Raw genomic sequence first — 12,836 nt, 5'->3', positions numbered from 1 at the left:
TCTCGTGCGATGATATATTCCTGGCGAAACATACAAGAAGAATAGAACCAGTGTGTGCATGAATTGCAAAAATAGAAATTTAGTTTATACTAGTACTATAATCTACAGACTCTATATTATTGCGTGTTTAAAACTCTTTCTTTCACACAACCAAAATTTACCCCGCAATTATTTCTATAATCATTGATTCAAATAACTTTTAACGGCAATTAACGAGTATTAAGGAATTAAGTAAATTTCAATTCGAAATAAGATATCATTTAATATTGGAGAATTATTTTTTTATAATGTAAACTATTAAATATACCGCTGACGTCTAATAATGACATTTGTCCAATGATAATACAGCGACGTTTGAGTATTCAAACAATAGGTACTCAATTATTGTATCGAAAATGTAATCGGCGCGACGCGGCGGTATAATTGACAAGCGTAGTTGACAATAGTAACCATTGGCATGTGCCCTTTCATCGCCTTAAGTGTCGCGGCGCGAACCTGCAGAACAGGACACGTTCTCACATGGCAGTCGGAAGCCCATCCCGAAGTACGTTGTCACGAAGCAGCGCAAGCTGCAAATCATGCAACAGTCGCGACCGGCTGGGTATGGCCGGCGTGCTTGGCACAATAACGACGACGGTTATATTAATAAATTCTCCTGTCGATGCTATTTCCACGCTTCCACGATCGATGGACGGACGCATCGTCGATCCGTCGCGTCGTCGTTCGCCACGCGCGAGAAAGGATCACCGTGTTGGTGCCGTACGTCTCCGCCTATTACCGCGATTATGCACGTACTAATAATTTCGTCCAAACGCGTCATCCTCTCTCGCTAAACCCCTAAACACTGCCGCAAAGCGTGTAACTCGGCTAAAAATACAGGGACCGCACGTACACATGCGTTGTAAAATTCGCATGCGGATAAAAGCCTCGAGGGCTTACAGTAGAGATCCTTACCGATTCAACGTAAATCCTACAAAGTTCTTTTTTTCAATATAATATTTATGTTTAAATAATATAATATATTTAATTTAATATTTATTATCACAGCATCTTCCATCCATCCCTTCCTCCCTCCCTCTCTCTCTGAATGTTTTACTTACTATTACATACTACGCCGGCCTTTGAAATAATATTTATTCATTTATTATACATATTGTACTGTATTCACTCGTTTACCTCTCCCGCATAAAATATCCAAGTGGAATTATTTAAAAGTTGGAATTACTTGACATTTTCGAGAGAATATTTCGGCATTCTCCATGTCCGAATTTCAATGTTTAACTTGACTTTTGCATTTATATTATTTGCAACAATTTATCAGTCAATTGTTTGTAAAAAAAATTTTTCCTTTAAATCCATATGATTTTTTAAAATTCATACAACGATGCCAATGTGTTTTGAGACTGTGCCGAAATTAAGCCTAGGATTTTCTTAAAATAAATCTCCGCGGAACACCCCCGCTTCTTCCCACTCGCATATATGGAGAGCCACCGAATGACAGTAACAAATTAAGCACGAATCGATGAAAGCGCCGGCAGAATTCGTGACAAGTATAACCGGAGTATATTGTTCGATGTTTTTCAACCATGACAAAAATGCCGGTGACATGCCAAATACAATATTTATTTATTCTTTTATAATTAATGCAATAAAGTAGTTTGTCATGAAAAACTTGTCTAATATGCATGATGCAGTCGTATTGATGCTCGTTCCATTTTCTCTGCGCATATGTCGAATTGATAAGTTAAACGCTACACTTCGCGCTTTAAAAAATATTCGAAATTTAAATTGAAAAAATGGTGGCAATTTGGAACCAAAATTTACCTATGATGAAATCGGTCAACTCTATACAGATTTGGACACAGACTTATATCTAGATTGCTGACTCAATGTGATAGAAAGAGATGAACCTATGATTCCGAGTTGTCCTTGTTTCTGTTCACATATGTGTATGCATCCTGTCTTGAGTATCGTGTGAATTTATGTGAAAACACTAACGTTGTTATCCGTGTGATTATGCATGTGAGAGTGAATGAACAAATACGACGCTGCTCAGCGTTGCTTCAAATATGGAGGTGAAGTCGGCAGTCTATTTATATAAATCTATATAAGCCTGAATTTCGATGTGTAAACTCGAATATGAAATTTGAAATTCTCCAAAGTTTGGGGAAGCTTTATGAAAATGCAATTTTTCTGCTTTGCAATTAATCAATCCGAACTCAGCTCGAAAATCCATAATGCTAGGGAAATCAACATGTTAAATTCACTTTTGCGTTATGGTTTTACGATCTCTATCGTGATTGGCTTACTGCTTAAGTCTTACGTCTAAAGTTTTTCTATGGCCTTAAGAGATACTCAATTCACCTCCACGCAGTGGAGGAGATATGTTGGATAAAGTGCTGATGGGTGAAAAAGCAGAAACGCACGCGTGCCCACACACGTAGATACGGATACACTCATCCTTCTTCGTGTTACTGTACGTTGCGTAACATTGACCACTTTTGCATTGCAAAAAAGAGTTACAGTTTGAGGTCATTATAATGGAAAAAGAGATTTCTTGTTTACTTACTAACTATAGGTATTTGTTCATCGGGAAATATTTTGCGCTGCAAAACTTAAAATTCTCTAAAGTTCAAGGAGCTTCATAAAAATGCATTTTAAACTTCATATTCGAATTCAGTACGGCCGAATTTATAAAGATTGACCGATTTCCTACGTTTTTCATTACAGGCCTTAAACTGCCATCATTTTTTCTTATCCTTCAGTTCATTACCTCGCGATGATCTGAAAATAAATACCGAAAACTGTCGAACGATAGAACATAATGTGTCTTGCTATAGCAATACAAACCTAATGTCTGTATATAATCCATAAATAATGCGCGAATCACACGTTAGCATAACACTGGTTCGGAAGCCCGAATCGCGTTGGCAAATGTATAGGCAATGCAGCCACGTGCAACAAATATAATGGAGTACTTCTGTAGCGTCCGCGCGCTGGCAAAGTGATGCACATCGCGTACACACCACGACTCGCGCTGAATTACGCTGAATGACGCAAAACGCCACGCTGCACTGTCGCGAATTATTTCGAAATAATCGCCGTATTTTATTTCAAGAGCCGTGTCGCGCGCGTTTTCAACTCGTACTCGTGCTTCTTTTTTCTCGCACGCGAAATCGAAACCCTTAAAAGAACGTCCTTAAACACGGGGGCTATATAACTATACGTATATAAATGTCGTAAATCGATCGATGATTAATTAACTTGGTTGCGTCAAATATCTATTTTATTCAGTAATAGAAATTTTCTTGACATGTTATTTAATATACAGGGTGAGTCATTTTAAATGATACACTGAAATATGTCACAAAATATAAAAGATGCGGAAAAATGTTTTAAATAGAAGTTGCTCAGTTACTATAGAGAGAAAGAAAGTAGTGACTTTGGTTGACTTAACTCTACGTTAATATTAATTACCCACCAAGCAATTGTTATTTTAAATAGAAATCCCTGTTTTTTTTCCAGAAATGAAAAGAGCAGGAAATTTTACGTTCAAATAAACCTTTGTGAACTTGATAACCGACTTTTAATAAATTAAAATTTTTATACAAAAAATGGTAGTATTTCGTACCACAACTTGGTTGTAGTACTGATGATCGACCGAGCACCTGTAGTACTGATGATCGACCTAAGGAACACTAAATCAATAAAATATCATGTGTCATCAGACTCAACTTTTTATTGATTTTAATTCCAATAATATAAACTGTATTTAATTATCTTTGAATCTTAAATTGCTCGTTTTTACTCAATACTAACAAAAATATAATTAAAATATTTTAAAATTCTATCTAAAAGTCCATAGAAATAGGGGAGGTCCGATTTGGAACCAATAGTTTTAAATCGGACCGGAAAATGCATTTTTACATTTTCCGTTATAGTTCGACACAGGTAAGAGATACGTCAAAATAGTCTGAAGCAAAAATGAAGGAAATTAAATGATCTTTCAAACGAAACAAAATTAGTTTTATTATTGGACTTTATGCCTTATAGAGAACAAAAACTGCAAATAGGTCCGATTTAGATTACTCTCCTCTATATACTATATATCAGCATTACCAGACTAGCAAGATTATCCCCTATTGAGATTTGGCAGTGAAATTTCTTACAGGAATAGAAAACTCGTATATCAATGTAAATTTCTGTTACGTACGAGTATGATGATCGCATGAATTTGCGAGCGACACATAATCGAGAGTGATTATCGTGCGTGCGTATACATTACATATGTATATGAGAAATGGCGCAGCGCGTAGTACGGGACACTATACAGCGCATTAACATGTGCGGTGGCTGCGTAAACATTGTAAACACTGATCGTGCCACGCAGTGGTTCTCACGTGAAGAGTCCATATGTACGAGTGTCTGAGTGCCTCGTTGCGTTAATCCGCAGATGTGCATCCGTTGCGGCGGTTTTACGAGAGAAGTGCGAAGAAATCTCATCGCGATGATCGTTAAGTAAATTTTCAACGTTGTCGGTCATTACACCACATGTATTACCGTTTACACATAGCTCGATGCGTGCGCTAAACGATGTCGTGAGTTGCACCAAATATATGTATATTATACTAGGACAGTCGTTCGTAACGCGAACGTTATGCGACGAAACAATCTGTGTTATGTATAATACAAACGAATAATTGTTAAACAACTTATTATTTCATCTTGCGCATAAAATTGTATAAAAGTCATTTTAAATTGTGGCGTCGAGTGGCTCACCGCTCGGTGCGATTGACTCGCGATATGTAGACCCGAGTTCAATCCCACGTGCGCCCAAACGCGATTTTTCGCGTTTAATGAGCCAAAAAATGGCTCCACCTGGTGATCAAAAGATCTATGATCAATCAGCGCCGTTCGGATTCGGCGTTAAACTGTAGGTCCTATACATCAGTATACATATCAGTTATAGATATTTGTCTCTAATATCTGACTGAGGTAGGATTCTGTGGATCAATCACCCACAAATCCGAAAAACAATCTGATTCGAGAAACGAATATAGGCCTCGGACAAAAGAGGAAGAGGCCTATAGACGTCCTATGCTCCACATAAGGAGATAAAAGGAGTCGTATCATTTTAAATTATCAATTCCATATACTAATTAAAATTAAATAATAAATAATTGATACGTAATTGGAGCGCGAGCGTGGCATGGCATACAGCGCATACTGGTCTATCATGTCAGAGGACCCGGCTTCGATTCTGGTAGGAACCAAAATACATATTTACGCTCGTGTTCCTTCTCGGAAAGGGCTGGCAATCTCCCGAGAGTATCCGCGCGTGCCCACAGAGATATCTATCGAAAAATCCGCCATTTGAAACCGGTATTAAAATTGTAGGGGTTACGCATCACCACAAGCATATAAGAGAGATGTAACACAGACCATTGGCCTAACTTATATAAGAGGAAGACCGCAACTGTCGTTAGAAGGACATGTTAATTGCGCTACGAAGCTTTGTAATGTGCTGCAGTTTGCAGATCCTTGTATGTGACGAGAATTAAGAAATTGAGAAGCATGTAAATACTGGGCAATACTTCGAGGTAATCAGTTTGTAATAAAATTGTAATTTCACAAAAATTAATCCATAAAAGAATGTATAAACTATATTATAGGAACGATATGTAGTTGCTCGGGGATTATCAATATACACAATACAATTGCAGTCAAATCAAAATTGTAACGCGGAATGCGTTGAGATAACACGAATAAGATACCAAACAAGTGTACAAAGCATCTCATTAAACGTTACGCGAGTGAAATTTGCGATGGGAAAAGTATGCAGTCAATTTAATCGCATTCCCTTTGCCATCTCGACCAAATTAGCACGTAATGGGATGTAGCCATGTCATCTGCAAACAAAATAACGCGTCGCAACCATGTCCGCGCGGTCCGGGGATTCCCTCTTATGTATTTACATTACCTTCGCGGACGGAGAAATACAATGTAATGCATTTACAACGCAAATAGGTCATGGCTGACTCACCGGAGGATAATCGAAGTCTGGGGAAGACGAGACTTCCAGGACATACTCCATTCTGCTCTGATTTGACATGTCTCCTAATGTAACGGGCGGCGTTAACGTACTCATCGCACTGGCTATCGTCTGCAAAAAAAAAAAGGCAATGTCTCTCTTTTTATCTGTCATCGCACACGTAGGAAATGCGTATCTTGTTCAAAAATTTTCTCGGTGTAGTGTTAAGAGTGCAGGATGCAGGTAATAAAAAAAAAGTGACACAAGTCTACACAAGTGTCGTCCTATCTTTATTATTATACCTACTAAATGTAAAGAAAGTTGGAATGATGCTTGTGTCACTAAATGAAAAGCACTTCCAGGCGCGGTTAGAGACAGTGACCGTCATACACGTCTGTCTCGAAGCACAGTCCCGTTCAAACGTCTCCTGGACGGCTTTCGTTTCGAGATTCCACGCGGTCCAATCAACAGTTCGACACATCACTTGCATTAACTTTATACGAGTGCAAGCGATGGACATCGGTAAATTGCTTACAAACCGCTCAAACAATAATATCGTCAGGCCGCGTAAAATCTCCATTACTTTTAGATAATTTTAGAAAATTCATCGACAATAGATATGAAAGTAAAAATAATTTTGTTAGAATTTATACGTTTACGTTAGAACTTATACGTTCTCATATGTGTAGTTATTAAATATAATCTGCTGTAAAAATAAAATATTATTTATGTCGGCGTTTTATTCATCAATCATCTATATTATTCTCTTGTGTCTATCTATATACATGTATGTGTATCCATACGCGTTATTAATGATGTAAAAATCGTATTAACTGTGTAATAAGAATTATATTGTTGATTAATCTTGATGGGCATGTTGCGATCTAAATACTTCATTAAAAAATCATATTTGTAATATTCTCGCTAGAACCACTTTTATTTTGTACTGTAAACTCATTAGTTTGCTGTAATTGTTATTACGTTGTTAATTACTTCGTAAAAATTACGTATGCAAAAGATTGTCGAGGGCAGCGCCGTTTGTGTCAACGCAGTGTACGGAAGTGATTGCATTTTGTTTGAGGACGCGGAGGGGGAGAGGGGGAAGAGGGGGAGCAGAACAGAATCGCGCGCGCAGTTGAACACGAGTTTAAATGACAAATCGGTGACAAAATGCTCTTGCAGTTAGATTTGATATCGCAAATTAGCGTGTCACGTAACGGTTATGTCGAGTGTTATTTCGAGCGCGCAATAATTTGTCCACTAAAACTCGGTTTGGAAGCAAACACGAAATCCGTGATGCAACACTGACGAAAATTTGACCATCGATGAGATCATCGCTAAAAAAAAAACAGAGTCCCAAGTAGAAGAGAGAACAGTTCTCATAATACTCTATTATTTTTCCAACTAAACTCTCTTATCAAATTACACAATCTCTCTTCTTATAAATTGATTTTGATTCTCGTGTAGTAGGTAAATTTTTTTACGCAAAAGAATAAAGATGTAAGGTGATGTAATACTTACTAAAATGGCGTCCCTAATATTCTTCTTAATATCTTCAATTTTCTGCCGCTTTTCCCTGTGAACATGAAGATGCGCGTTAGATCCAGATGTTGGTTTTGTTAGAAATCCGACACCAATTTCTTGTTGACCGCGTAACTAATAAATATGACTAACAGTATTACGACTAACAATGCGCATTATAGCTATACACATAACAGACATAGTAGCGTGTAAGAGTAGGTCGACCAGCAATAATGATCGAGTCACGAGCTGAATGAAACGATAGCATAGACCGTGTTCTTTTATCGGTATTTTCAGACCAATTCGATAATTTTAGCGCGGCCAACTACCACGCGTTATTTAAAAGAACTCGCTGGAGAACTCATGGCCGATCAATAATGCGTATTTCTGGACAACTGTCTGTTTTTCAAAGATTCCGGCTGAAGAGAATCCCTCTTTGTTTGAGGCATTCAAATTAAAAACTCATCGCAAAATAAAAAAGTTTGGGTAGAGGATTGAGAAAGAAGTTACAAAAAAGTAAAATATAGAAACGAAAGACGTTCTTTTGCTTCACAGTTATCATCGTTTAAAACGAATAGAACTTACGCATGCGAGCGTAAAAATTGGAAAAAATATGTACTGCCGCAACATCTGTGCGAGAGAATACACGTATTCTCTTTTATATCGTGCACGAATTATCGAATTGTAACGAGGCTCCTCTTGAAGACAAAAGATTTACGACGGATTAGCGGAAGATCAAGGAAACCAAGAAAAATAGAATACACGAGAGACGTATAACCGCACGAGATAACTATTGCAAATTACCAGAAAAATGGAATAAATGCGGACGTGTACAAGAATGAGAAAACAGATAATCATATCCAATTCCAAGTGAAAGAATAAGAATCTGAAAAATCGTCCAGAACGTTGCTAAATAAAAAAAAAAAATTAAACGCTTCTCTTTCATTTTATGGAAACGAGAAAAGCGTTGATACATAATATATGTTAAACAAGATAATTCTTGAAAATGCATTTCGAAGAATTTCGAAAAATAATCAGATGACAGATGAGAAAAGAGCGATGGTAGCGCTAATAAATATAATGCGATAATGCAGCGTCGCATATTTGAAAAATAATAAAGGAAACAGTAATAATGGATCCGTATCAGCCACGTGTTGATATAACAGATACAGCTAATACTGCAAGCAGCGGTCTAAACCGGTTATAAGATGAATCATCACGCAGAAGGCGCTAAAGAATTAAGCTAGAAATTTGCGATTCAACTTCTCGCGGTCGATTCTCGAGATTCGGCCTTAAGTCGAAGAAAGAATATCCCGAGAAAAACGACGAACGCGCTGCCTGCGCGAATAAAAGGATTGCAAAAATAGCGTCAACATGCTAGCAGCTTTGGGTTTTCGGTGTACAGTGATAAAAGAGATGCTCCGGCAAAATTCAATGAACCGCGCATACGGTTGGCCTCGCGTTTCGTAAACGGCTTGCGTGCGAGTACCAGCGAGTAAGATCGCATTTCGCTGACATTTTATTGTAATGCGAGCCTCGCGATGAAAAGCCTCGCGGGAACAAAGGAGAGATTACACGGCCCTCCTCCTTTAACGGGTTAACGACATACGCTTGTCGGATTGGTTCAAAGTGTAAAATCGGACGTAGAGCCGCGATCGTCGCGTAAAATTTAATAGAAAAAGTAACGACGGAACTTACGCTTCGCTGAAACCATTGACGTGTAGTATCCTCATCTGTTTGACGATCGTGCTTTTGCCGGACTCACCCGCTCCTGAAACAGGACGAAAATTTGACGACGCGTTAATCTATCTGGCGTGTTGCCGCTCTGCAACGCTTGTGATCGTATAGAATGATGACTCGGCTGACGCATCGCGCGGGACTTGCCGCGAGATGTGTAATAACGCACGTAAAAAAAATATCTCACAGAATTGAGATTTCATCAGCCGCGCCGTGAGATATGGTGTGTTACGTACGTAGTATCGATCGGCCGCGATAAAAGGTATCGTGGATTTAACGATACATCGCGAATGAACGACTATAGAATATGCGCATTCACGTGCAATTTTCATGCGTTGCGAGCGGAATCCAGTCCGAATTAAAGTTCGGCGTTCCCTAAAACGAACCGGGACGGTGCGCGAGATATAGTGACCTAGATCGCAATGGTGTTAATTAAGCGCTCTTTTGATCCTTTCAAACATCAGCGAAATATGAAATCTTTTAATTTTCTGCCTTTTAACGTAATTCACAAGTATCTTATAACATTACACTTCCTGTATTCTTAATAATACTCCTATCTGTATAATATTCTGTTTATTTTACATACCTAACCATTCAGCGTCACTTTACAAATGTTAAATATTCTCGAAATGCTAAACTCTGAAATTCTCGTTGTCTCTTAGAGACTCGTAAATAAAGTGAATTGCACGACAAGTTTGTGGACGTTTAATCGGGGAAAGCTTGTAATTCTCACAATCAGTAGCATTAATTGACGTAATCCCTGCAGGTGACAAAAGCTTTAGGTATTATTGAGGATGTAATCACTTAATGTAATCGTGGGGCAGACAAAGTCCCCGAAATCATAAGATTCATATGAAAATTCCTGTGTACAATCCGATAATTACATGTGCAACCGCGAAAAAACATTGTGTAATATTAGATAAAATTGAATATGAATTTATAACATCCACCGCTGAAGATGGGAAAAAAACTATTGCCGAAACGTCCGGAATTGGCTCTTAATCGTATATGGATCACGAATTAGAAAGATTAAATAAGTGTTTTTGTTAAATTATAACTAACATTGTGACTCTATTTGCCTTTATACCGATGTATAATTTTTGATTACATAGGTTTATACATTGATTATTAATCGTGAGAGTTGTTATCTTGATAATGTTTTAATATTTAAGGTTTTAATTGTTATTACATAAAATTGCTTATTTTACCAAGTGACTTCATATGTAGTGAAGCGAATTACTCTCGTAATGAAATGAAATTGTATAAAATCATGTAATCTGTGGGACAAATATTTCAGCCAGTGGTTACCACCCCTGTAAAGCTAACCCCCCCCCATTATTTAAAAAAATAATTTTTCTTGAGAGTTCCGAATAGATTTCCAATAGTTCCAGAGTTCCTGATAGGTTTAAAAAATAGTTCTGGCCATTAAAGCCGTAAAAACGCGATTTAAAAAATGGAGGGGCTCTCTCTCAAGAAAAATTATTTTCTTAAATAATGAAGGGCTAGCTTCACAGGGGTGTGGTTACCCCTTCGCTCATCAAGTGAATCACGAAATAAAGTTTCCAAATGTCACAAGAAACACAAGCTATAGTATATCGCTATGTGTATTTCTCATATATACCTACTAGTGGACGTGTAATTTTTCGTACGTCAAGCATGATTAATATGTGTTATGATTAATACGTGACTTGTGTATATGTGATGTATCGTATGTTGATGTTACGATGAACACGCGCGTGTGATTTGTATTATGTGTTTAATTCTGGCTCTAAATTTTTTTCGAAGATTCCCGTGATCGAAGTCGCGAACGCGACGATCGCACAAGTTACAGGAGATCCAATCGGCCACGGGTTTCGCGCGGTCGTAATGATGACACGCGAGGTGGAACAATACAGCGACAGCTGTTGCTCCGCGTGCGTCTCCCGCGTCGTCGCCGCGCCGACGGCGAGGATAACGACGATGACGACGTATTCGCATCGAATTAGAACGACGACCTACATAAACGCCGGATAATACGAAGGCGAATGTAGACGGAGCGCTGCTGGGTTAAACGTCGTGCTAGCTAATAGGTGTATAATCAATGTTTTTCGCACGTACGGTATTTTCGGTGTGGAAGGAGGGAGAATACGTGAAATAGGAAAGAGAGAGAGAGAGAGAGCGAGAGATCTGACAAAAAAACTACGTTTTAAAAGCAATCTAAAACTATTAATAGACTTTAGAATTACAAAATAAGTATCGTTTACCACAAAGAATCGCAATAACGGTTAAAAAATAAAAATTATAAAATCGGTTATTGCTGGACATCACAGAAACAGGGGAAAAAAAAAGGATAACTTTATTGGGTCAGTTTATTGTTTGGGAAAAAGTTTAACGAAAAAGACGCGCGGGACAGAACGAAATCTACAGCAAGAAAAAGTGGAACGTAAAAAATATACTGTTTCAAAATAACAGGAAATAAACTTTTGTGCGGGCAGCAAATATTTGTATCGACTATAGGATTAAGCGCTGCATTTTATGGAACGTATGATACTTGAAAAAATATGAAAACTCGTTTAAAGGTGTCTAAAAATCATTAAAGAAAAAAAAAAAAAAGAGAGATTTATCCTATTATACTGAAGAGCACAATGAATAAACGAAGTAATGTAATAAGCACAAAAGCTGAATTTTTTGTTACAACGAGACAGGAGAATACGAAAGAGAGGGAGAGGGAGAGAAGGAAGAGAGAAAGGTGAAGGAGACGAGAATCGAAAGCGACGAAAAGAGGCGACAAACACGAGGCTAGCCGCTGGGGATATTCGTGGGTGCTTGCAGCTCGTACGATAATCGATAAAATTGAATTACGCGCCGTTGAACATCGTGATAGCGGCCGACCGGTCGGGCTGCTCTCACCCCCGGTTTCGCGCGGAGGTTCTCTTTGTTGAAAATCGACAATCGCCCGTTGGGTCGGCCCCGTCCGTCCGATATTTAAACGCGCCTCGATTCACGAGCCTGCGAACGCCCGCGCCCGCGCCGCTCCGAAGAGGACCAACGAGCGGATTATCTTTGGAGCGGAGCACCGCGCGCGGGGGATATGGGCCCCTGTAACTAACGCAGCGGATTTAACGCGGCCCTCATCTGCTGCACAATTTTTACCTCGTCGCGTCCTCGCGCGGTTCGCTTTAATTAAAAAAAAACATGGCGCGCGCATCCCACGCGAGATTAACCTCTCTCCTCGCCTACAATATCTCGTGTGAGATACTCCCGTAGTCCCGGAATTCGGGCCCTATAAACGTAACGGCGACGAGCGAGGATCATTTTTTCGGATGCAAAAACGTATAATATAAATACGGATCGTGCAGGCTCGGGCGAAACGTAAACACGAGCCCGATGCACGATCGACCTTGCTTGTTGATTGTGACGCGCGCCGGGACTTGAAACTTAAATACGCGTGCGGTTACCAAAAGGAGTTGAAAAGCGTCGTTGGATTCGGCCCGAGGAATATCGATTGCGCTCGTCTTCGCAATTTCGCATCTAAGCGCGCGCGCTTATATATATATATATATATATA

The 12,836-nt window shown here is 38.9% G+C and overlaps 1 protein-coding gene across 2 annotated transcripts in view; it reads right to left on the bottom strand.

Moving 5' to 3' along the window:
- Galphas (G protein alpha s subunit) overlaps positions 1-12,836 on the bottom strand; it is a 29,761-nt gene that overhangs the window by 15,728 nt on the left and 1,197 nt on the right. The window contains exons 2-4 of one of the 2 annotated variants that reach the window (XM_018551366.1): positions 9,251-9,323; positions 7,553-7,607; positions 6,044-6,163 (exon numbers count right to left, since the gene is read on the bottom strand). In XM_018551366.1, the coding sequence (XP_018406868.1) occupies positions 6,044-6,163; positions 7,553-7,607; positions 9,251-9,323 (248 nt within the window). The remainder of the gene's footprint in view (positions 1-6,043; positions 6,164-7,552; positions 7,608-9,250; positions 9,324-12,836) is intronic. The other variant, XM_018551367.1, reaches the window with a different exon arrangement.

The sequence above is a fragment of the Cyphomyrmex costatus genome, unplaced genomic scaffold (assembly GCF_001594065.2).
Source record: "Cyphomyrmex costatus isolate MS0001 unplaced genomic scaffold, Ccosl1.0 scaffold14, whole genome shotgun sequence".
Lineage (NCBI taxonomy): Eukaryota > Metazoa > Arthropoda > Insecta > Hymenoptera > Formicidae > Cyphomyrmex > Cyphomyrmex costatus.
The sequence above is the reverse complement of the archived record's forward strand: the minus strand, read 5'-3'. Positions and strand labels throughout refer to the sequence as shown.